Here is a 27,427-nt window from a genome sequence, read left to right on the forward strand (position 1 = left end):
ATAAACTAACTCAAAGGAGAAAATAAGTAGAGATAGAGAAATGAAATGAATCATTTACTGAATGCACAATATCAAAATTTAAAAGTTATATGCCTTATGGTTAGAAATCACTGTATTCTGGCATTTAAGCCTCAATGAAAAGAAAAAATATATATGTTTACTGAATATAGTCAGAAATGCCTTAACCTCCTTGGTGAATTCCAGACGTGATTTCATGTTCAAATTTCCACCAAGTCCCCTTATGAGATTAACAATAAATTGTTCGTGATATTTGCATCCATGTAGGTGTGACAAACCATTCATCACAGTCCCGACCAAACTTGTTTCTACCACATAGTCGTTCTGTTGATTGAAATACACAAAAGGCAGTATTATTAATCAGTAAACTTACAACAGATTGATGTTCACATTATTTTCTAAGGATTACTTTTAAAACTTAACTGAAGAAAAAACTTTTTCTCTCTATTCAAGTTGTAGAAAGATCAAATTTCACTCCATTTAAATATGTACTTTGAAAACAGAGTAATCATAAACACACAATTGTGTATTTCTAGCTGAAAGTGCTAGAGTCCTTGAATGCACACATAGTTTGTTTCTTCTTAAACTGGAAGAATGCAAAAGAAAAGGTAAATCAAGGAGCATAGGTCTAAAAAATTAGTTTTTCATTTCTTCTTGTAGATAAACAGGAAGATGGAAGCAATGCTAGACTGATGGCACTGGAAAAGAAAGGCTATGAAAAGCAGACATAAATGAAAACCATTTAGAGCCTTCTCTCTAAACAGAATCTTAAAATAAAACTTTTGGATTGAGGTGGTATTAAAAAAAACCAAAACCAAACCCATTGCCATCGAGTCAATTCCAACTCATAGTGACCCTATAGGACAGAGTAGAACTGCCCCATAGAGTTTCCAAGGAGTGGCTGGTGGATTCGAACTGCTGACCTTTTGGTTAGCAGCCGTAGGGTCTCTGGGGGCCTGTGTACTGTTGTGGAGCTAGGAGGAAAAAGAGTTCTCACTCTTTCCATAAATTTACTGAGGAACAACTATGCATTAAGATCCGCATGTGATGGTAAACCAAAAAACCCATTCCCATCAAGTCGATTCTGACTCAAAGCGACCCTATAGGTCACAGTCAAACTACCCCATGGGTTTCAAGGGAGCCTTGGTGTAACAGTGGTTAAACCCTCAGCTGCTAACAGAAAGGCCAGCAGTTCAAACCCACCAGGCCACCAGCCATTCCACAGAAGAAAGATGTGGCAGTCTGATCCCATAAAGATTTACAGCCTTGGGAACCCAGTGGGCAGTTTTACTCTGTCCTATAGGTCGCTGTGAGTTGGAATCAACTGATAGCAATGAATGGTGGTGGTATGGAATCTTTACAGAAGCAGACTGCCACATATTTCTCCCCTGGAGTGTCTGGTGGGTTCCAACTGTCAACTTTATGGTCAGTAGCCAAGCGCTTAACAACTGCGCCACTAGGGCTCCTTCATGTGGTGGTAGGTATAAACAAAGATGAATTACACAGTCTATCTTCATGGAATGCAAGTGTAGTAGAGGAAATGGTTAACAAGCTGTGATGAGAGATACAGAGCAGCAGAACAGCGTGTTGTAAGAAAGGCTAATTCATACTGAGGATTCAAAGTCTCTGAAAAAGGTAACATTTAAGCAAATATTTGAAGAATTGAGATCTATCTGGCCAGGCAGAGAATACAGCACATGTAAAGGAAATGGTGCAGCAAAAGAATTAAAAGAAGTTTAAGCCTGATTAAGCAAAAGATTGTTGTTTGTTGTTGTTAGGTGCAGTCAAGTTGGTTGAGAATCATAGTGACCCCATGTACAACAGAAGGAAACATGCCTCATCCTGTGCCATCCTCATGATCGTTATTATGCTTGAGCCCATTGTTGCAGCCACTGTGTCAATCCATCCTATAGAGGGTCTTTTTCGCTGACCCTCTACTTTACCAAGCATGATGTCTTTCTCCAGGGACTTATCCCTCCTGATAACATACACAAAGTATGTGAGATGAAATTTCACTACCCTTGCTTCTAAGGAGCATTCTAGCTATACTTTCTCCAAGACAGACTTGTTCATTCTTTTGGCAGTCTATCGTATATTCAATATTCTTCACCAACACCATAATTCAAAGGCATCAATTCTTCGGTTTTCCTTATTCAATGTCCAGCTTTCACATGCATATGAGGCAACTGAAAAGACCACAGCTTGGGACAGGCACACCTTAGTCTTTCAAGTGACATCTTTGCTTTTTAACACTTTAAAGAGGTCTTGGGCAGCAGATCTGCCCAGTGCAATGTGTCCTTTGATTTCTTGACTGCTGCTTCCATGGGCGTTGATTGTGGATCCAAGTAAAATGAAATCTTTGACAACTTCAATCTTTTCTCCATTTATTATGATGTTGCTTATTGGTCCAGTAGTGAAGATTTTTGTTATCTTTATGTTGAGGTGTAATCCATGGTGAAGGCTGTAGTCTTTGATCTTCATGAGTAAGTGCTTCAAGTCCTCTTCACTTTCAGCAAGCAAGGTTGTGTCATCTGCATATCGTAGGTTGTTAATGAGTCTTCCTCCAATCCTGATGCCCTGTTCTTCTTCATATAGTCTAGCTTCTCAGATTATTTGCTCAGCACACAGACTGAATAAGTATGGTGAAAGGATACAACCCTGACACACACCTTTCCTGAATTTAAACCACGCAGTATCTTCTTGTTCTGTCTGAAATAACTACCTCTCGATCTATGTACAAGTTTCTCATGAGCACAATAAAGTGTTCTGGAATTCCCATTCTTCGTAATGTTATCCATAATTTGTTATGATCCACAGAGTTGAAGGCCTTTGCGTAGTCAATAAAACACAGGTAAACATCTTTCTGGTATTCTCTGCTTTCAGATAGGATCCATCTGACATCCGCAATGGTATCCCTGGTTCCATGTCCTCTTCTGAATCCAGCTTGAATTTCTGGCAGTTCCCTGTCAATGTATTGCTGTAACCGCTTTTGAATGATCTTCAGCAAAATTGTACTTTTGTGTGATATTAATGATATTGTTCAATAATTTCCACATTCTGTTGGATCACCTTTCTTTAGAATAGGCATAAATATGGATCTCTTCCAGTTGGTTGGCCAGATAGCTGTCTTCCAAATTTCTTGGCATAGTTGAGTGAGCACTTCCAGGGCTGCATCTGTGTGTTAAAACATCTCAGCTGGTATTCTGTCAATTCCTGGAGGCCAGTTTTTCACCAATGTCTTCAGCACAGCTTGGCCTTCTTCCTTCAGTATCATCAGTTCTTGATCATATCTTACCTCCTGAAATGACTGAATGTTGACCAATTCTTTTTGGTATAGTGGCTCTCTGTATTCCTTCCATCTTCTTTTGATGCTTCCTAAGTCATTCAGTATTTCACCCATAGAATCCTTCACTTTTGCAACTTGAGCCTTAAATTTTTTCTTAAGTTCTTTCAGCTTGAGAAATGCCAAGCATGTTCTTTCCTTTTAGTTTTCTAACTCCAGGTCTTTGCACGTGTCATTATAATACTTTGTCTTCTCCAGCTGCTCTTTGAAATGTTCTGTTCAATTCTTTTACTTCATCATTTCTTCCATTTGCTTTAGCTACTCAATGCTCAAGAGCAAGTTTCAAAGTCTCTTCTGACATCCATTTTGGTTTTTTCTTTCTTTCCTGTCTTTTTAATGACCTCTTGCTTTCTTCATGTATGATGTCTTTGATGTCATTCCACAGCTCGTCTGGTCTTCTGTCATGAGTGTTCAATGCACCAAATCTATTCTTGAGATGGTCTCTAAATTCAGGTAAGATATACTCAAGGTCATACTTTGGCTCTTTAATTTTAATTTCTTCAGCTTCACCTTGAACTTGCATATGAGCAACTGATGGACTGTTTCCGCAGTCGGCCCCTGGCCTTGTTCTGACTCATGATATTGAGCTTTCCATCATCTCTTTCCACAGACGTAGTCACTTTGATTCCTTTGTATTCCATCTGGCCAGGTCCACATGTATAGCTGCTGTTTAATGTTGTCGAAAAAAGGTATTTGCAGTGAAGAAGTCATTGGTCTTACAAAAATTCTATCATGTGATCTCTGGCATCATTTCTATCACCAAAGCCATATTTTCCAACTACTGATCTGTCTTCTTTGTTTCCAACTTTCGCATTTCAATCACCAGTAATTATCACTGCATCCTGATTGCATGTTTGACCAATTTCAGACTGCAGAAGTTGGTAAAAGTCTTCAATTTCTTCATCTCTGGCCTTGGTGGTTGGTGCGTACATTTGAATAATAGTAGTACTAACTGGTCTTCCTTGTAGACGTATGAATATTATCTCATCACTGACAGCGTTGTACTTCAGGACAGATTTTGAAATGTTCTTTTTGACGATGAATGCAATGCCATTCCTCTTCAATTTGTCATTCCCAGCGTATAGACCATCTGATTGTCTGATTCAAAATGGCCTATACCAATCCATTTCAGCTCACTAATGCCTAGGATATTGATGTTTATGTGTTCCATTTCATTTTTGACAATTTCCAATTTTCCTAGATTCATACTTAGTACATTCCACATTCTGATCACTAACAGATGTCTGCAGCTATTTCTTCTCATTTTGAGTCATGCCACATCAGCAAATGAAGGTCCCAAAAGCTTGACTCCATTCACATGATTAAGGTCGACTCTACTTTGAGGAGGCAGCTCTTCCACAGCCATATTTTGAGTGCCTTCCAACCTGAGGGGTTCATCTTCTGGCACTATATCAGACAATGTTATGCTGCTATTCATAAGGTTTTCACTGGCTTATTTCTTTCAGAAGTAGACTGCCAGGTCCTTCCTAGTCTGTCTTAGTCTGGAAACTCAGCTGAAACCTGTCTACCATGGGTGACCCTGCTGGTATTTGAATACTGGTGGCATAGCTTCCAGCATCACTGCAACACACAAGTCCCCACAGTACGACAAACTAACAGACACATGGGAGCAAGGGAAAAGTAGCTTAAATCAGAGATGTAGACAAGATCCAGGTTATGCAGTATAGGCCATCATAGGAAATATGAATTTTATATTCACTGCCTTTAGTGTTTTTAAGCAGGAGGGTTAATTGATCCAATTTATGTTTTTAAAAGATCACTCTGCCTGCCTAATAAATATTTTTGGGAGAACAGAGAAACGGGAGGAATAGTGGGAAGAAGGGAGGTGATAGGTAGAAACTCTACTTCTTATTAGGTCATGCTAAGAGTTTTAGGCTTAAAAGGAGAGATAAAGGAAACCCACGTATGTTTCTCTAGGTTGTCTAATTTATTGAATTAATACAAGAAAGTAATTTATTTACAAATAAAATCAACATTTGACTGGTGCATACTTTATAGTGTATCTCTCAGAATCTGAGTTGTAAACAAGGTGTAGGATAAGAAGGAAGGAAAACTCAACACATAAAAAATTTCAAATAAAAATAGGGGCCTGTCCTCAAAACAGAACCAGTTTGTTTTCTAACTAAATCTTTGGTATCCACCCTGAAGCTTAATAATCTTATGCTGTCATTGTTTCTACAGTCACAAACACGTATGTTCCATCTTGTGTTATATTCCTCATTGTAAGATTAACACAAACATTAGCAGCATGCAAGTAGATGACCTCAAGGTATTTGTACCTCAAGGTATTAATGATATTAATGAATAACAGCACATCTGAAAAGGTGCTACAATGTAGACATCGGGTATTTAAGTAACCTTATACACTATTATTCATTCACTGCCCTGTTAATATCATGCTTGGTGCTGCGGATACAATAAGGAGCATGACAGGCTGGGTCCTTGCCCTCAAAATGCTTATAGTTTAATATAAACAGACAATAATAATATAGTTAGTAAATTTTGAATTTACTACAGAAGAACACAAGAGGAGACAGCTCAGTCAGACTGAGGAGTAAAAAGGCAGTTCCTTCCCTGAGTTCTCCATGGAAACCTATCCCATTTATGTCATTTTCTTACAAGCCCTTAGTCCTCCATCTCTCATTCTTATAAAAACAGAAAAGAAAAAGACTGAGAAAACTAAAGCAAGACCTACATCTCCTATGTTCTCTGTATGTCTAGTTCAATCACAATGTATTTAACTCTGAGTCAACTTCAAATTAACAATCAGATTATTTACAGAAACCTCACTGCTATTTATTTCCTCTATTTTTATATGTTCACATTTTCATAAAAGTAATGGCATAAAAGAAAAACTGAAAAAGATGAAAAAAAATCATTTAGAATATCTGAAAGCACTCCATGCTCTTTTTTTTGTAAGCTAAATTCCTATTCATGCTCCAAATTCAAAAAAGACAGCAATACTCTCTTCATCCTGTTGTATTCTGATTATTTGTTTACGTTGTTTATCTGTATACATGTCACTTTCTTCCATTGTTCAAACCTTTCTCAAGGAAAGGCGTTAACCTGTTAATCTTTACCCCTCAGATTCTCAAGTTTAGTACAGTAAAACCTGTGGAAGCTGGAACCTGTGTAGGGTAGAAACCTGTCAGAGAAAAAAACTCAAATATTTTCCAATAAGATGCACCTTGTCAAAGGCAGAAAACCTGTGTAATCCAGAAAAACAAGGCAGTCTCGTAGAGTGCCAGCTCTCACAGGTTTCACTGTATTACTCAACATATATTATTCAATAAATTTTTGTTGAGTAAACAAATGTTTTCAATACTATTATGAATAACTCACCATCCTTTTTCTACTTTAGTATTTGCTTGATTTTATTTTTAGCTATGATATATATCTATAGGTATTTATTGACACGTAAGTAAAATGTGAAAGTAAGATGGTTTTGCTAGTAAAAATTAGAAAGGTATTCCAGTACTCATTTAAAGATTTTTCGGTCAGCAGCGCAAGGTATTGTGAATGGGAGAATAACAGTGTAGACTAACATAACAAAAATTTATACCCAGAGATGCAGAGGGCCAATGCCTTTTCCCAGGTGTGAAGAGATCTCTCTCTCATGCTCCTTCCCCACAAAGACCCTATATATAATATCACATTTAATCGTTATACTTCTCTCCTAAAAAATTAATCATAAAATATTATGGGTAACTTACCTGCTTTAAAACCCACTGTAAAGCCTTTTCAAAATAATCTCCAATCCAGTTTTCAAGATTATTCCTATATTTAGCAGGCTGATTCCTCAACCAAGATTTTATCAAAGAATTAAGATCTGTCTCTTCATCACTGACACAAATTAATAGAAACACATAAGAAACTATTTAAGACATTGTCAATTTACTTTCAAAATAAATTTCTGCTCCAAGAAACATTATTCTATACATGTTATTTGCTACTATACAAAAGTTGGTTTTAGTTACTTTTTTATGTGTACATATATGTATTAGTTACATATCTATATCTATATAGACGTTAATACAGATACATACACAGACGTATATCATTTTTAGTGAAATAAAGCAACCAATTTCCATCTACATTATTATAAATATAAAGTAGAGAATAATTACAATCTATGGTATGACTTAAAAGTGGACCAAATCTTTCATACTCAAAAGGTGGTCTGCTTGTTAGCAATAGAGAATCTAAGACCCACCCAAGACCTATTGAATCAAAATCTGCATTTTAACGAGATTCACCTGGTGATTCAAATACACATTAATGTTCAGGATGCACTGATGAAAACTTATAATGCAGATCTTTAAAAATACTTCTTCTTTTCCTCTATCCCACAAAAAGCCTCTTACCTAACTGCTACCTAAATTCTCATGCCACTGTTAACAACTGAAGATCTTTTAGCAAAGCACTTGATTACATGAGTAACACAGCAACAGTAGTAAACACTGAACCCTCGAAATTTCTCCTCTAACATTTTCTATCCAGTCTAATTTTAAAAAAATTAAAGGTTAAAAGGTAAATATTCAAATTACTTTTACTCATGGCAGACAGGACAAACACTCCTTCATAATAGAAACTTTCTTATCAGTTGTAATTCCTCAAAGCCTATGGTGACTATCTGTCTTGATTTGTCCAAGACAATCCTGACTTACACCAGTTGTCCTTCCTTTAACTATTAAAAGGTCCCTGTTTGGCCTGCCGCATAGCGAGTGCTCAATATATGCTGAAGGAATGAATGAAATCTAAAAATGAGGAATAAACTAAATACATAATTACCAAAAAGGTTAATATGTATTTGTACTGTACAGGAAATCATATACATTATGTCCATCACAAACAATACTTGCCTCAGAAACAATTTTCAAATCCTCTAGAGCAAAATGCAGTCTTTTTTGTTAAACCTCCATGCCATTCCACTCACCTCTTATTACATTTACATTCTATATTGTAATTATATGTGCTGTTGTATTTTACCTCCTCTACTTGAAGGTAAATTCCATGAAGACAAGCACTCAGAAATGTTAATTTACTTCTTTCTTGCGCTAGCTCTCCTAAGGTGCCTAGCTTAATGCCATATGAAGTATATATATTCAATAAACATCAAAAAATGTGACTTACTTCTTATCCTATTTTTCTCACAAGATTTTGATAATACTGAATAAATAAGGTATGTTGTATGAGAAGGCTGCTAAAAAGCTAAAACTAACACCAAAATTTTTTTTAATAATTAACACCTAAGAATGTCGATTGAGATTCATGACTCATTAAACTAATGTAAATCATTTCCACAGTACTATCAAAGAAGTAAGTAATTATGGAAACACAATCTGAACCAACTTGATTACACTATCATGTGATGCAATAGCTAAAACAGGGGCTTCAAATGGCCCTAATAGAGTTGATCACTTACATTGGCTGATATGTAACAAGTTCTAAAAAATAAATTCAAAAAGTAAAATAAAACTTTCTAATTCATCCCAAAATATTACTCATTTTGGGAACTCAAATTGGTTCAAATGCTCATGCTCTAGTATGTGACTATTGTATATGATATCTAACATTAATTTATTAATCAGTTTGTTAAGTCTTCCAAATATAGTAAAAAAGAAAAAAATTAAATAAAAGAGCTTTCAATTTGTAAAAGAAAAGGTTAGACCATAACCAAAAAAAAAAAAAAATCAAACCCACTGTCGTCGAGTCGATTCAAACTCATAGCAACCCTGTAAGACAGAGTAGAGCTGCAGTATAGGGTTTCCAAGGAGCAGCTGGTGGATTGGAACTGCCAATCTTTTGGTTAGCAGCCAAATACTTAACCACTGGTTAGGCCATAGGACCTATAAACTTGGTTTAGCCCTAAAAGTCTGTGAATCTAAGATTATCTTATTAAAATATTATGACTTAGTTTTAAATTATTAGACTTTAGCTTGTAATTAATATATTCACTTCTCTGAACTCAATTATAATAATTAAGTAAAAGTAATAAAAAAGAAAACAAATACTTGCTCTTTCATTTAAGCAAACAAAAACAATATTTTTTTAGAAACGGTGATACTAAATTGCTTAAATAATTCAATTACAATAAACTAAGTACTTCTCTGAATGAATTAAAAGCAAACAAAAAAATTAATCAAAATGGAGAAAATAAATATTCATAAATTATCCATACAACATTTATTTACTTAGCTATGAAACTAAAATAATAGTCAAATGTATTCAATATACAATGTATTCAAATGCTCTTACGGCTTACCTAAGAAAGATCATTCCCATTCTAGATATTGTGGCTGGGGAGGCACAACTTAAATCATGAGTTTCAAATACAAAGTTAACATTTGGGCCAAACTGAATCCTTTCTCCACTGGGCATAGTGAGTAGTCGATTATCATCCAATACAGAATTCAGAGATTCTATCCATTCAGGGTCAATATCACCATCACAGATTATCCACGAGCTGACATCTATTTTCAAACCAAAATATTGGAAATGAAAATACAGACAATAATAATACTACATTAATGATAAGGAATAAAATAATCTCTTTTTTATAAGTAATTTCCATAAATATCATCTTATATTAGTGAATCTAAATAGAAACAAAAAAATGCTGAACAAGTTGAAATTTTTCATGTCAATTTGGACTGCGAATGTGCTGGAGAACCCATGGATGATCCTGGCTCAGACAGCCTAAGACTCAGTTATATACCATGTGATAATGCTTTATTTGTCTACAAACATACAGAATTGGTAAACTAATTAAAAGAAAGCCTGGTGTTGGAGACTCAGGTATTTCTATTCTCATGAGATAACCGTAAGATACTCTTCAGCCCTTTGTATTGCACTATGTCAAAAGAATGTATACATGTTTGCTATGTGATACTTCTTTTAGAACATACAGAAAAACAACACCAGTGCCCTGCATGAAAACAAAAAGTTCACCACTGCCAAATGGCTGATATATAAAAAGGAAGCAGATGATCTTAAAAGGGAGAAGGAGTGACCAAGTTATATATACAAGTCTTTCCAGAGACAAACCTTTTTCATTTATCCTTCCTAAAATAGGAGTGGTCTTAAGTTGTACTTACTTAGACCTTTGAAACAATTAAAAGAGTAAAATATCACCAATAAAAGTGTGAAAAATCAGTGCAGGTAATATCTAATTTCACTTAATGTAATATTATATAGAAAATAAGGGACTACATTGAAAATTCCTTAGAGTTCTGAACTTTCCACTCATTGCCTTAGAAAGTAACTATTAAATAAATTATAACCCAGAAGAAAGTAGGGAGTCTCTTCTGCTTCTGCCCAAAAATTCCCTTAAACATGAAGTCAAAGAATTTAGACCACAAAGTCTACTGTTATACCACTTACATTTTCAAAACACTGTATTCAAACTGATGAGCTGATACCATTCACACACAATCTTAACCCCAAATAAAATTTGTCATCTTGCTTATTTTATCAACTCACCAATTAAAGATTTTCTACTCATTCAGTAAATTACTCTGTTTGTGAATTAAAATTCACCCAAATGAATCTGAGTTTAAATTATAATAAAAGTTTTATCGGGTGTAAGTCATAAAAAGGATCACATGTCTTGGGCCACTCTAAAGTAAAATAGTTGCTAAGATATCAAATGTACATAAGGTAGGTTACGGTCATGTATAAGCCTTGATAAGGACAGCATTACAGACACGTTCTATCATTGTCTAACAATTATTAAGAAATGCAATGGCTCATACAATAGAGACCAACCTTGAGGTTCTCGAACCACTTGGCGAGCACTATTTGTCAAAACACCATCAGACCATTCCCTTGTATCCATGTCAATATGCCCTAATAATTGATGTCTAGGCATAGCTTTGGGATTCATGGTATATTGTTTTACCACTTTGCCAATTTTACAAAGTGCAGCCCTTAACATTCTCCAGAGGATTGATTTGCCAGCACCACTTGGACCAACAATAACGACTCCCATTCTCTGGCGTAATTGTTCATACAATTCCAAAGCCTTCTTGATCTAATAGAAAAAAAAAGTTCATATATAATTTACAGTGTTCAATCATACTCAATTCTGCTCCCATTCTATAACATTTTCTCTACTCTAAAACATGTAAATTAACACTTGATTTCTTTAGTGGAAGATAAAGCCTTAAACAGAAGTAGGTAAATGTGAACATATTTACAATGTGATCTTTAAAGTCAGTACTTCATTAAAAGAAACAAGGATGCTTTCCAAGTATTTGGCAATATAATACATTGATTATTTTATTCACTTATGCATTCATTCATTCAAAAAAAATTGAAAGAAAAGTGTTCATTACAAACATGTATCTTTGGTTAAAAATAACACCCTTGAAAAGAAATTTCTCCAAAGCAATTATCCAAATAAAACTAAATCCCATATCGTCAATTATCAAAAATAGGCCTGTTGCTGTCCAGTCGATTCAGATTCATACTGGTCCTACAGAACAGAGTAGAACTGCCCCATGGGATTTCCAAGGAGTGGCTGGTGGATTCAAACTGCCAACCTTTTGGTTAGCAACCTTAGCTCTTAACCACTGTGCCACCTCTTATAGGCACTAGCAATAAACTACTGAGTAAAAATAGACACATTGTATCCTAAACTTCATTGAGATTATTATCCGATGGGGGAGAATCAACATTAATCGAATACACAATTAAACATTAAACAAGTATATACAAAAAGAGTAGTGGAAGCACATAGCAAAGGGACTAAACCTGCACTTAAAAATCAGGGAAGACTTTCCTGAGGACAAGAGGTTAAAGTTGAAAGATGAAGCATAAGCTGACTGCACAGGAATCAACTAGGAGAGATGGGCAATATGTTATAAAATATTCTTGAGAGTTACCTGATTGGGTATGATTTCATAATTGGCCTCCTCAAAGACTTGCTTTAATGCAGCACTTAGTTCATCATATTCTACTTCCTTAAAGCCAATTCCAGGAAAGACATCTTTAATCAGTGCATCGAACCGGATGCAATCAGTAAACGTAAACTTCGACATTGTATTAAGTCTCAATGCTTGTACCACAATATGACTTTCATTAACTGGAGAAAAAAGTTGCATTTTAAAATTATTTGTTATCAATTTAAGGACTATAAAGAGAGTTTTTAAAGTGCTCTACAGCCTTGATATGAATTATCAGTCATTAAATCATTCACTAAAATTTAGTAGCACTTAAAGACATATTACATTTTGTAAACTGGCAAAATTACCTTACTATTTTGTGACTGCTGAAAAATAAGTATCTAAGAGATAAGGATTCTTTTTCATAGAATTTGAATTCTAGGGTGCCCATATTTTAAGTAATAATAAAATATCATTATCATTTATATTTGAACAGTACTTTACCATTTATATTGTATCATGTAATCCTTACAACAACTCTATGAAGTAGGCAAGGCAAGTATTATTAATACTGCTCCATTTTTACATATTAGAAAATTGAGTCTCTAAGCATTTAAATGATTCATCTAAGAGAATATGGCAGTATGTATTACAGCTGGGATTCAAATCCTGGTAAGCTAATTCCAGATTCAGGCATCTCTCCAAATATACCAACAGTGCTTCCCAGAGATTTTAAGTCCTAAGACTAAAAATCAGCAAACAGATTATCTTTGATCAGCCTTGTTCAAAACCAACTCACAAACTCATTTTAAACTGAATGTAAATACTGAGATCATTGCCAGGCTCTTATTATCAGGTGTATTAGCTGATGATCAATAAGATACATAAATAAAGGCAAAGAAACTATTTTTAGTTTCTTTTCCCTACAACAATTTATTTTCCCTACAACTGCTTAATACTTCTATGTTTAAATATATATAAAGAGTCTTGGCCTTGTTAGAGTTTACTTCAAGCACTGAACTCATAAATCATCCTTATTTACTGCAGGTATGAAAAATAATAATTCAAGCATTTCACAAAATAACTATATCTACCCTGGCATATGCCAACCCAAAAATAGAGCTTAAGTAATCTCCTTTTTTAATATGTAAATGTTAATCATTTAAAGTCCAAATAGGTAATATCATGTAATCCTTTTTTCTGGGCTGTCTCTTATTTTTATAGTGTTTTAACTTAGTTTTTAACAGCAAGTCTGAAGAGGTCGCATATTCAATTCAGCCTTTCAAGAAGGCAGACACCTAGAGGTGGGAACATCATTTATATGAGTAGGAAAAAAAAAAAAAAAAAAGGTGACAAAGTATAAAATCCATACAGTCTAACTGATGTAAATAAATAATCGCATAAATAAATGGAGGAGAAGAGACAAATCTTTACCGAATTTCACATTAATATATGCAGATACCACCCCCTCATAGGTGGAACTTAATCCTTGCCTCCCACTTTTGAGGGTGAGCTAGGTTTAGTAACTTGCTTCCAAAGAAGAGAATAAAGAAAGGGAAAAATACTAACTTTATAGTGGAGAAACCTGGCAAACCAAGCGATAAACTAACATAACCAGTGATGTCATATGGTTATGATGTACCCACTGATATAATATGATGAGAAAGGCACTTCACTTCTGTAGTAGTCTTTCCAAGACACTCATAACTTAGTCTAATCATGAGAAAAACATAAGAAAAAGCCAGATTGGGGGATATTCTCCATGACACCTGGCCAGTAATATTTAAGACTATCAAGGTCATAAAAAATAAAAAAAGGCTCAGAAGCTGTCATAGGCCAGTGGAGAATGAGGAGACATGATGACTAAATGTAATGTGGTACCTTAGAGTCAGTCCTGGAACAGAAAGAGGATACTAATAGAAAAAGAGATGAAATCCAAATAATGTCTAGAGTTTAGTTAAAAAAAATACACCAATATCAGTTTCCTAGTTTTGACAGTAACACAACAAGGGAAACTGGGTAAAGGGTATATTGGAATGCTCTGTACTATCTTTGCAACTTTACTGTATATCTAAAATTATTCTAAAATGAAAAAAAAATTTTTATCTTAAAATATTAAAAAAAAAAAGGAAGATTTTATTTGGTATACTATCTCTCTGAAAGAGAAAATCCTGGTGAAAAATCCAACATGTTTCAGAGGTTTCTGTTGTTGTTTCAAGACTAGACAATCAAATTCTTTAGCTCCACTTCAGACCTACTCAATACGACACTTTGGAGTTGGGTCCAATCTATGTTTTAACAAGCCTGTAGGTGATTCTGATGCACAGCAAAATTTGAAAACTGGACTAAATTATTCCTATACATATGACAGCTAGTTAATATTCGATGCACATGAAAAAGTTAGTACATGACATTAGGTTAAAAACTAGGGAAATCTGAACAAACTATGGACATTAGTTGAAACACAATGTATCTATATTGGTTCATTAGTTGTTACAAATCTAAGATGCTACCAACGGGTGAAACTGGAGGCAGAGCATATGGGAACTTTCTATATTATCCTTGTAATTTTTCTGTAAATATAAAACTATTCTAAAATAAAAAGTTTCTTAATAAATAAGTTATTATATTTGGAATAATCACTCATACCATTCTGTTTAGTGCCATTTTTCTTCAGCTGTCTAAGAAGATTTCCACTTCCTCTCAGAACTGTCTTCAAAGCTCTTAAACCCCAATCATAATGTTGCTGGGGTGTCAAAAGTTCCCTGAGGTTAAGATACGGAAATCTTAAGACATCGAGTAACTGTAAGAAAATCTTTTTATCACCACATTCAAAGAAATACAGAATATAACTACTGACAAATAGAAATGAGTACTGATATTCCACTAATTTAGATAAGGGAGTCAATCAGAGAAAATGATCATCTAAGTAAGCTGCTGAAGATGGATGTTTCTCAAGGTTCAGGATGAACCTTACATGAACTAGCTAACTATCTTAATGAAGATACTAATGACAATTACTATTACTTTCATTCTTAACATACCTAATCAATTCATCTTGCTCTTAATATCTGACATTGTCTAGTTCTCCCTATCTCTTAAGTGATATGGACTAGAATTTTAGGTTGCCCAAAGAAGCTAAAAGTCAACCTCTATTACCAAAAATAAAATATAAGAGTAGAGAAGATCCTTTCAAAAGAACAGTAGCTTCTCAGTGTTAAGCTGGGAAATTAGTTCAATAAGAATTAACTATCTGGAGTAGTCCAGTTGTGAGGAAGAAGGGCAAGATCAAATGAATAGCAATAAAGAAAAGGGAGTAACTGTGAGCCATATATGTTTTTATTGCTCAAACTAAAATCTTTCATGTCAACACTTTAAGTACAATATAATCACCAATATGAAAATCACTGAACAAGTAAATTAGGCAAATGTGAAAAACGACTAATAACCATAATCAATCACTGAAATGACATATTTAAAACTGGAAAACTCACCTAGATAGATTGAAAATAGCTACCAATTTTCTGCCCAATACTTTAGCATCTTTAAAGCCTTCCGAATAGAGAATAACTTCTGCAATAAGCTCATTGTCCGGACGAGACATCGCTACTGGCCTGAAAAGCTGTTTAAGATTATCAGGCAGTTTTTGTCTTCCTCCATAGCCTTTTCCAGCAGGATTCATAGTGATAAAAATTCCAGAATTAGAATCTATTTCTACCTGAAATATTAATTTAAAATATAGTTGTCAAAGATTTGAAACTATAAATATAAAACGTTGCCAAGAAAAATTTTATTGTTACATGTTTCTACACATAAATCTTATACCTTAGTAAACAGTAACTTCCAATGTTCTAACCATCTCCTTATCCAACATATAATAAACTCCTTGGGAACTACACTACTTTACAGAGGTTCTCTCTAATCAGTTTTTTTGAGGCTGAAAGTTTAAGAGATGGTAACTAGTTTGAACGTCTATCCATTCAACACATAACTGCTAAAAGACTTCTTTGAGCTGGGCACTTTGCTAAGCACTTGGAAGACAACTCTAAACTGAAGTCAGTAATGGTTGATTCACGCCTTTCTGGAGGTTACAGACTACTGAATAATACAAAGAGACTATCCTTGAGTGATAAACTCTATGACAGGGAAGTGCAGAATAGAAGCATTTTCAGCAAAGCACTGAGGATAAAAGTCAAATTCAAATGTGTGTAAATAATAAATGGGCAATTAAGAAGTAGAAAGACCTAGAGTAGAAAAATCAAGAAATCTGTAAAGGAAAAAAAGAGATACTGGGCTGAGGGCTGTGGGGACCATGGTCTTGGGGAACATCTAGCTCAACTGGCATAGCATAGTTTATAAAGAAAATATTCTACATTCTACTTTGGTGAGTAGCATTTGGGGTCTTAAAGGCCTGTCAGCGGCCATCTAAGATACTCCAGAGGTCTCACCACGTTGGGAGCAAGGGAGAACGAAGAAAACTAAAGATACAAGGGAAAGTTAGTCCAAAGGACTAATGGACCACAACTACCATAGCCTCCACCAGACTGAGTCTAGCCCAGCTAGATGGTGCCCGGCTACCGCCAGTGACTGCTCTGACAGGAATCACAATAGAGGGCCTCGGACAGAGCTGGAGAAAAATGTGGAACAAAATTCTAACTCACAAAAAAAGACCAGGCTTACTGGCCTGACAGAGACTGGAGAAGCCCCTTGATTATGGCCCCCAAACACCCTTTTAGCTCAGTAATGAAGTCCCTCCTGAGGTTTACCCTTCAGTCAAAGATTAGACAGCCCCATAAAAGAAAATGAGACTAATGGGTACACCAGCCCAGGGGCAAGGACTAGAAGGCAGGAGGGGACAGGAAAGCTGGTAATAGGGAACCCGAAATCTAGAAAGGAGAGCATTGACATGTCATGGGGTTGATAACCAATGTCACAAAACAGTATGTGTACTAATTGTTTAATGAGAAGCTAGTTTGTTCCATAAACCTTTATCTACATTATAATAATTAAAAAAGAGAGAGAGAGAGAGAGAAAGAACAATGACTGGAAGGAGAAATGAATCAAAAAAGGTTCATGTATGTTTTAATTTTTATTAAAATGAAAAAGATGTAATTATGTCTAAAAGCTGATGAGGACCTGGCAGAGAAGGCCGAAGCTACAGGAGAGGAGATAACTAAGAGAAGGTTCCTGGGAAGCAGTAACCACAGCGTAGGTGGATGGATTAGCATTGGTTAGGAGAAAGGAGTGTTCTTTCAAGAGGAGAAAAGGGGAAAAAAATGAGTATGGAAGCAGGTAAATTTGATGGCAGAGAGGTAATTCTCACATAATAGCTTCTATTTTCTTTATAAAGGAAGAGTTCAAGCATATATAAAATATTTACAATTTAGAATGGGTCTTTACTTTCTTTTCCTACTCAGAAAAGTATGTATATTGTAAAAATGTTATTATAGATAACAGAAAAATTTCACACTTCTAATAATTTTCAGTGTATTCAGCACTATACATTATATATAGAATTTTACATTTTCTCTACAAAGGAGTTTACATTCTAATAACATGAATTTACATCTCCTATGCTGAGAAGTGAGGAGCAAGGGAATGCTAAGTGCTTACAGCTTTAACATTTATATAGAATAGTGATTTAAAACCTTAGCTTCAGAATCAGACAGGCCTAAGTTCAATTTCCAGCAACACTACTTATCTCTTACCAAGCCTTGGTTTCCTTATCCATAAAGTGGGAAAAAAAAAATTAGTACCTGCCTCAAAGGGCTGTGTTAACTATTAAATGAGATAATGCACTAAAGTACTTAGCAGAGTACCAGCACAGGGTAAATGCTCAATAAATTATTCAATATTGAAAGTGTGAAAATGAACGGTGAAAATGGGACCAAACAAGGAATAAGAAACCTCAGAGACATTTCATAGGTAAAAAGGTCTAACAATGCTAACGGATTAGAAACAGGGATGTTAGAAGATGACAGAATATTACCTGAGTAGCAGTAATATCAAGTTTTATAAAATATTTTAATTCTCTAAATTCACAATATATTTAATAGCAGAATTCTATACCTCCTTGCCAAGTAATTCACATACAGCTTTATGATTCTTCAGAGCATCCTGGATTGTCTGGATTTGCATAGATACTGCAGAAAGTACGGATTCTTCCAGTCTATTGAATTCATCAAAACAACCCCAGGCCCCACACTTCACCAAACCAACAAATATTCGCCCCATTGACTTCACATCGATGCCCTTCAAAATAACGATAAAAACTATACTCATTAAAAAATAATAAAAACCTCTAATAATAATTTAATATTTGTATCATTTATTTACAAGGTTAGGCAAATCATTTCACCCATCTATGCCTCTTTTGTTCTTTTTTAAGTAGGGATTAAATAGCTACTCTTTCAAAACCCAGGGAGGTTTCTATAAAAAACAAAATGATGCCTATGAAAGTATTCTGAAAAGTATACAGATCAAATCAAACAAAAAGATTTTCAGTTATTTTTTAAATAGAAATATAAATCCCTCACAGTATGTACCAAAAATGGTAATATTAAGTGAATTTAAGGTTTCTCCTTTTCTATTCATTATTCTCTTTACTAAAAACATTTTTTTACAATGTAACATAAACCTTCAGTCTGTATTTAAAATTATTTTTTGCAATGGTTCTCTTTAGAAATATTTCGGGACTACCGTACTTCTACTATGTGCAACCTCTCTCCACTTTACTTTCAATTACAATAAATTTTGTCTTCAAGTGATTTAAAAGTAAAAGGATTTCAAAATGAAGTATTTCATATATAAGTTCACGAAACTAATCCAAACATATGATTAAAACAGTATCATATAGTTTGATAAATCCTTATAGATCTACCTCATCACAATTAAACACTAAAACTTGTCTTCCAAGAAGTCCACCTAAAGCCTTTACTGATTCAGTTTTTCCAGTTCCTGCTGGTCCATAAGGATTTCCTCCTAGTCCCATCTTCATGGCTTGAGTGAGAGTTAAGTAGCACTTATCTGTCAACGGAGTATAAACCAGCTTGGGAGCATTACCCTATACAAGGAAACACAAAGTCAGAATGTTCATGTTCTAGTCAACAGTTAGTTTGTACAGTGTAAAATTCTAGTCAAGAAGCTAAAATGCAATAAATATGTTAAAAGATTTTGACCAAGAAAAATGGTCAAAATATATTTTTTAGTTAAAGAAACTTTCTAGAGTACAAACTGAATTTAAGCTTACTTATTTCTCAAACATGTATTTTATTCTACCCTCAATTAAAACATTGTTGGGTTTTCCAAATAGTTATCTCAAGTTCTTGGTAATAACACAAAGATATACTTCTAAGACAAACACTTCCAAATCTGCATTATACAATGATCATTCCTGTTCATATTTTAAAATTCATATAGTTATTTCCTTGAATCTATGACTTCCATAAAACAGAGCGACTCTGGAGACCCTGAAGTATAATTAATTTGAAAAATTCCTTATAAAATTAATAATTTTAACTTATCAACTAAGTCTCAAAATTTCTACTAAATTTAGGGAAAAGATATAGAGTTCAAATTCCAGCTGCAGTTTGAAGGGCTTTTCCTTAATTTAGGTAGACAGATCTGGTTCTCAAAATACATTTCCTTTTCCAAGGAGCCAACTGGCAGCTCTCCAGACATATTCTTATTAACAAAATTGTCAAATATATTCTGATGATTCATTAGAACAAGAAAGGCAGAGAGGATACAGCTAGGTTTTCTGAGAACAAGCTGAACTATCTGTTGGTAAATTCTTCTTTTACCTTACAAACTGAAATAATTTAACAAAAATATTTTAGCATATTTACAATTGCATTCATTTTGGCCTTGTGTAAGGAGGCACAAACCAAATTGTTTCTATTGAGGTTGCCTATATTCAGTTCCCTTTGGCATAAAGATCTATTTCAAATTCCATATAAATGCCATCCTCAGAAAAATGTTAGAGAATTCAATACAAGACTGGTAATATTTAACTTATTTGTAAATAGAATTTTTTAAAATTTTTCTTACATATTTTTAATTTAGATAAAATAGAAAAAGGACCAAAAAAAAAAAAAAATTCTTGAAAAGTTACTAATGAAATAAAAAGATACTTTCTTCCGGTAGCAAATTTTCTTTAAAATAAATAATTTCTAACTGGAAAAATAAAACACTTCTGACAATAGTCATACCTGATACTCGTAAGTATACTGAAGTTCAGAATCCACCATTTGAACATAGCATGTGTGATCACTTTTCATATAAAATCTAACTTGTTTTTTCCAAGCCCAGTCTTCAGTTGTATGAACTTGAACTTGGTTCAACTGCTTCACCACATCAATATTATGAATAATGTCAAGAATTAGTGCTTTAAGTTTAAGCTCCAGAATGCCATATTCTGTACACAAATGAAAATAATTAGAGAAAACTGCTAGCCTGTGACTTCGTGCTTCATGATTACATGTATTCGGATAATTTCTCAATGAATTTAAAAGGCAATTTTTGATACATTTGAATGATACAGCACTATAAGTAATGCAAGACAAAAAAAAGTCAAATTCACCACTAAATAAGAAATAAAAATTTTATGTGTGAGAACTGAGTCATCAAAATTCAACGGGAGGGGGCTCCAGTTCCAATTAAGATAGAGTACCCATACTCCACACTATCTCTCCCTCTGAATGCAGGTATAAAACCTGGACAGCATACACTGAGCTGCTATTTGATGAAGCAGGAAAACTGGGGAAGAATACCAGCATTAGAAGTACCACCACAGCAGTGAATTCACCTCTCCCCCTTCTGATATCCCCAGGTCTGAAAAATGTATCCAGAAACCCAGATTGGTGCAGACAGAAAGAGTTCTAGGAAGCCCTCTAGTTTAGGTTTGAGGAGTAGGAAAGAGATCTTCTGGCAGCGACAGTGCTGGCAGCTAGAACCCAGAGGTGCCTAAAACTCTGAGGGAAAGGAACTTCCTCTGAAGTCAGAGAAGCTGTGGTCCCAAGAGAGTGCAGCAAACCACAGCTGTGTTTTTTTTTTTTTTTTCCTGTCTTCCCCTCAGTTTGCCCAGGACACAGCACAGTCATAGAAAGTGTAGGAGAGAGAGTCTCAAAGGAGCAAAAGGGAAGCTCAAGGGAACTGGGAGATACCAGGGAGATCACAGAGAGGGAAGAGATTGGAAACAATCCCATAAACTTGTTTATGAACTGCTGGGCTCTTCCTCAAGTTGTACATGAGTTAATCGCATCTGAAACAGCAAATCAAAGACTCTGAGAACTGGCCACTGGGTGGCACACATGCAAGGCAGATCCTAATAACACTGCAAAGACTTTGAAAACAGAATGGACTTTGGAGCCACAACCACAGGTCATATAACCTGCAGCCTGAACCCAACCAAATCAATTGTATACTTAAACAAAAATATGAACATTCTCTAGAGGATTTAAACAAGACCCAGAGTCTCATAACACAATATTTAAAATACTCAGGATATAATCTGAAATTATTCAACATACAAAGAACAAAGTAAATCTCAATTTATGTAACAAAAGACAATCAAGAAACAGATGCCAGTGCTGAGATGACACACATATGAGAATTATCAGTAAAAGACTTTAAGGCACTATTGTAAAAATGCTCAAACAAGTAAAGGTGGACACTCTTGAAACAAATGAAAAAACAGAATGTCTTAGCAAAGAAATTAACAAATGTATGAAAAACCAAATGAAAATTTTAGAACTTAAAAATACAAAAACAGAAATTTAAAAAAATCAGCAGATACCCTCAATAGCAAAATGGAAATGACAGAGGAGTCAGTGAACGTGAAGACAGAGTAATAAAAATTATGCAAGCTGAACAGAGGGGGAACAATGCAAAAATGTCTAACATTCATGTCATTAGGATCCCAGAAGGAAAAAAGAAAGAGTATGATGCAGAAAAAATACTTGAAGAAATAATGGCTGACAACGTCCCTAATTTGGTGAAAACATAAACCTAAAAATTTAAGAAGCTCAGAGAACCTCTAGAAGGATAAATGCAAAAAAAAAGAAAAAAATCCATGCCCACAATAAAAAAAAAAGCCATGCCCAAACATATCACTGTCAAACTACTGAAAGCTAAAAAAAAAAGTCTTGAAAGCAACTATGGAAACAACACTTATAGAAGAATAGCAATTCAAATGACTGTGGATTTCTCATCAGAAAGCACGGAAGACAGAAAGAAACAGAATAACACTTTTAAAGTGCTGAAAGAAAAGAACTGTCAACTGAGAATTATATACCATATCCAGCAAAAGTATTCTTCAAAAATAAAGGTAAAATAAAGACATTTTATTATGAAAGAAACCTGAGAATTCATAGCCAATAAACCTGCTTTAAAAAAAATGCTAAATTCTTCAGACAGAAGAAAAATGGTATCAGAAGGAAACTTGGAACATGAGGGAAGAATGAAGGAAAGGCAACAATATCTGAGTGATAGACTATTTTCCCCCACTTGAGTTATTTAAAATGTATGTGATGGTTTAAAGTAATCTCATGGAGTTTTCAACATAAAAGACAATTACAACATAAAAAGAGGAGGATAAAGAAATCTCTATTGTGGTAAGATTTCAACATCCCACTTAAAGTGGTAAAATATTTTATTCTAAGTAGAATATAAAAATTTAAGGATATATATTGTAATTCCTAGAGTAACCACCAAAAATACACACACAAAAAACATATACAGTCAAAAACACAATAGATAAATTCAAATAGAATACTAAAATAATGTTCAAATAACCCAAAAGGAGGCAGAAAAGTATTTTTCCATACCAGTATTCCCTGGATCCTCAGAACTTGTATCAATGTTAGTGTAATGCTCTAACTTATTCACCAGTTGTGTTTCAATCTGATGAAGACTATGATCTTTGATAGCATTTTCTACATCTTCAGTGAATTTAATCTGTTCTGCCAAACATAGTATCTATCAAATAAAAAGAAAATTTGTTTTTAGAAAGGCAAGTTTACTTAGAAATATTTTTAAAATTTAAGGAAAGATAACTTTTACCAAATTTTCAACTGTATATTGAATCTCTCTCCACCTGAAAGTCTTACTAGCACCTTAAACATTAATACAGCAACATGGGGTAGAAACAACATTGTGTTGTACAGCCCAAGTCTATCTCTCAGAACTCATCTTGTACCACTCACCTACAGACCTATTTTCTAGTCCTCGAAGCCACTAAGCTTGTCGTGGGCCTTTGAATTTTCTTCCCCTGACCTTCCTCATAAGTGGCTTCTCTTCAACTGGTAGGATACAAAGAATTCAAAGTATGATACATACGATTTTAAAAAAAGGACAATCTTCTAGCATTTCAAACTAATTTCTCAGAATACCAGTGGAGTCTACAATTCTAAAATTCCAGTTTTCTCTTAAATTAAGTACAGATCTGTCTTAATCTTTGAAACTGATTTCCATAAATAGAAAGTAGCTATAGGTCAAGACAGATATCTTTACATAAAACATGAAATGTTAACACTGCTTGAGAGGTTTCTGTAATAGCACCAATATAACTGGGCTACTGCTAGAGCAAATTATAAATTTAAATGCCTGCCTTTGAAAACATATAAAAATAATGAAATACAGTTCTTATATGAACTAGGAAAACCAATATCCTCCTTTAAACTACAGACATGATCATCTCATATAAAAGCACTAAACCTGTTTACCAATTACTATTGAATACATTGTTTCTGACATATACCTCTCAGCATCCAGATGAATAATATCAAATGACTCTATTCATCAGATTAACTCATGCATTAGATTGCAGTTGTTGCTGTTGTTAGGTACTGTTGAGTTGGTTCGTACTCACGGTACAACAGAATGAAACAGTGCCTGGTCCTGCACCATTTCACAATCATCATTATACTTCAACCCACTGTTGTGGCCACTGGGTCAAGCCATCTCATTGAGGGTCTTCCCTTTGTCGTTGACTCTCTGCTTTACGAAGCATGATGTCCCTTCTCCAGGAACTGATCCCTCCTGATAACAAGTCCAAAGTAGGCAAGAGAAAGTCTCACCATCCTTGCTTCTAAGGAGCATTCTGGCTGTACTTCTTCTAAGACAGATTTGTTTGTTCTTCTGGCAGTCCATGGTATATTCAATATTCTTCACCAACACCATAATTCAAAGATGTCAATTCTTCTTCAGTCTTCCTTATTCATTGTCCAGCATGCCTATGAGGCGACTGAAAATACCATGGCTTGGGTCCGGCGCACTTTCGTCTTCAAGGTGGTATCTTTGCTTTTTAACACTTTAAAGAGGTCTTTTGCAGCAGATTTGTCCAGTGCAATGCATCCTTTTATTTCTTGACTGCTGCTTCCACGGGTGTTGATTGTGGATACAAGTAAAATGAAATCCTTGACAACTTCAATCTTTTCTCCATTTATCATCATGCTGCTCATTGGTCCAGTTGTGAGGATTTTTGTTATCTTTATGTTGAGGTGTTATCCATAGTGAAGGCTGTAGTGCTTCAAGTCCTCTTCACTTTTTGCAAGCAAGGTTGTGTCTTCTGCACATCGCAGGTTGTTAGTGAGTCTTCCTTCAATCCTGATGCCCCGTTCTTCATATAGTCCAGCGTCTCAGATTATTTGCTCAGCATACAGATTGAATAAGTATGGTGAATGGATACAACACTGACACACACCCTTCTTGACTTTAAACCGCACAGTATCCCCTTGTTCCGTTCGAACGACTGCCTCTTGATCTATGTACAGATTCCTCATGAGCACAATTAAGCGTTCTGGAATTCCCATTCTTCACAATGTTATCCATACAGTCAAATGCCTTTGCCTAGTCAATAAAACACAGGTAAACATCTTTCTGGTATTCTCTGCTTTCAGCCAAGATCCATCTGACATCAATGATATCCCTGGTTCCACATCCTCTTCTGAATTCGTCTTGAATTTCTGGCAGTTCCCTGTCAACGTACTGCTGCAGCCACTTTTGAATGATCTTCAGCAAAATTTTATTTGCATGTGATATTAATGATACTGTTCGATCATTTCTGCATTCTTTTGGATCACCTTTCTTTGGAATAGGCATAATTATGAATTTCTTATAGTTGGTTGGCCAGGTAGCTGTCTTCCATATTTCTTGGCATAGAGAAGTGAGCACTTCCAGTGCCTCATCCACTTGCTGAAACATCTCAGTTGGCATTCCATCAATTCCTGGAGCCTTGCTTTTCGCCAATGCCTTCAGTGCAGCTTGGACCTCTTCCTTTAGTACCATTGGTTCCTGATCATATGCCACCTCCTGAAATGGATGAACATTGACCAATTCTTGGTATAGTGACTCTACGTATTCCTTCCATTTTCTTTTGATGTTTCCTGCATTGTTTAATATTTTCCCCACAGAATCCTTCAATATTGCAACTCGAGGCTTAAATTTTTTCTTCAGTTCTTTCAGCTTGAGAAATGCCAAGCGTGTTCTTCCTTTTTGGTTTTCTAACTCCAGGTCTTTGCACGTGGCATTATAATACTTTACTTGTCTTCTCGAGCTGCCCTTTGAAATCTCCTCTTCAGCTCTTATATTTCATCATTTTTCCATTTGCTTTAGCTACTTGACATTCAAGAACAAGTTTCAGAGTCTCTTTTGACATTCATTTTGGTCTTTTCTTTCCTGTCTTTCTAATGACCTTTTGCTTTCTTCATGTATGATACTGCAATTACATACACATTTATAATTTATAGAAGATGAAGCTACTGTCTTGCTCTGACTTTAAACATTCTACAAATGTCACATTAAAGTTCTTTTATGGAAGACGAAGCCAATTAGTAACAATTTCCAGGGCAAAGTCATCTCTCCCATACTTAGTAGTACAAAACTCACCAGCCTCTTTAATCAGGTATATGGTGAAGCATTTAAGCAGATACAAATCTGCTTTTTTGAGAAAATACTTTGCCCTGTATACAAGAATTCTTATAGGCTACTATTATACATAGGTGGAGTGGCTCCCACCTGGAAAAAATAGAAATCAATCTCTTTAATTTTCATATAAAAACGTTCACGTACTACTTCCAAACTTAATACTCAGATATGTGGGTTTCCTTTCAGTCAATAATATTGAATTTTTTTATTGCAGATGCACATCAATAATCTCATTTTTTAACACACTGCTATACGATTTCTGTGAGATGTGAACAGAAATGATAGTCAAGATACAGTCTTGGCTAATTCTCAAGTCGATTAAAACTTGATGGACTTAATGGAAAGGTACTAACATTATTAATTAACCAAAATGCAATGGTCAGTACTGGTGCTGTGCATACCTCATAATGACTTGTTAATGTAGTTATAAAGACAGAATATTTTATATTTATATATAGTATATATTTTATATTAAATTTTATATCACTTGTAAATATATTTCCATATTATACCCACTTAACTGTCAAAATCTTTAAACCTTAAACCAAAAATTTTCTCCTAAGGACTTCTTAAAACCAAACAATAGTTTAGTTTAACTAGTAAGGAATGTCTGCCTTGAGCATTGTGCTCTTTCAAAATCTATCTATATGGGATCAAATTGACAACAGCAACTTGAAAGATTAGATAGGAAACTTAGGGGGAAGGGAGTCTGGGGGAGGTATAACTCAAAAAAGGAGGATGAGAATGGTTGCATAACCTGAATGTAATCAATGTCACTGAATTGTACATATAGAAACTGTTGAATTAGTGTATGTTATGCTGTATATTTTCTCAACAACCACAACAAAAATAAAATAAATTATTTTTAAAAAACTCTATGAGGCAGTTCTACTCTGTCGTTTGAGGTTAAAGGAAAAAAAAAAAGTGTCACTCAGAGAATATACGGCAAAGGCAATATGTGAACTGAGGTCTGACAAATTCTTTCCACTTTACCATGCTGCTTCCTCCCAAACCAGGAAGTGTCTTCTCTATATTATTCCAGAACCTTACAAAAAATTTTTAGAGGAGTTCTGGCAAAATGGCGCTCTAGGCAGAAGCACCACGCCGTCCCTCCACAGCAAAGATCCAAAAAACTAAGCCGAACAGAGAATACAACAATCCTGAAAACCCTAAAACATCAAATGAAGAGATAAAGAACTCAGCCAAGCACCAAATGGAGTGAGAAAACTGACAG

The 27,427-nt window shown here is 34.8% G+C and overlaps 1 protein-coding gene across 2 annotated transcripts in view; it reads right to left on the minus strand.

Annotated features, from left to right (window-relative positions):
* DYNC2H1 (dynein cytoplasmic 2 heavy chain 1) overlaps positions 1-27,427 on the minus strand; it is a 376,170-nt gene that overhangs the window by 289,567 nt on the left and 59,176 nt on the right. For both annotated transcript variants that reach the window (XM_004385852.2, XM_004385853.2), the window contains exons 31-41: positions 23,094-23,244; positions 20,478-20,683; positions 19,148-19,330; positions 18,337-18,519; positions 15,762-15,985; positions 14,917-15,032; positions 12,268-12,467; positions 11,150-11,414; positions 9,648-9,855; positions 7,096-7,225; positions 187-342 (exon numbers count right to left, since the gene is read on the minus strand). In XM_004385852.2, the coding sequence (XP_004385909.1) occupies positions 187-342; positions 7,096-7,225; positions 9,648-9,855; positions 11,150-11,414; positions 12,268-12,467; positions 14,917-15,032; positions 15,762-15,985; positions 18,337-18,519; positions 19,148-19,330; positions 20,478-20,683; positions 23,094-23,244 (2,022 nt within the window). The remainder of the gene's footprint in view (positions 1-186; positions 343-7,095; positions 7,226-9,647; positions 9,856-11,149; positions 11,415-12,267; positions 12,468-14,916; positions 15,033-15,761; positions 15,986-18,336; positions 18,520-19,147; positions 19,331-20,477; positions 20,684-23,093; positions 23,245-27,427) is intronic.

This window comes from Trichechus manatus, unplaced genomic scaffold (assembly GCF_000243295.1).
Source record: "Trichechus manatus latirostris isolate Lorelei unplaced genomic scaffold, TriManLat1.0 scaffold00148, whole genome shotgun sequence".
Classification (NCBI taxonomy): Eukaryota; Metazoa; Chordata; class Mammalia; order Sirenia; family Trichechidae; genus Trichechus; species Trichechus manatus.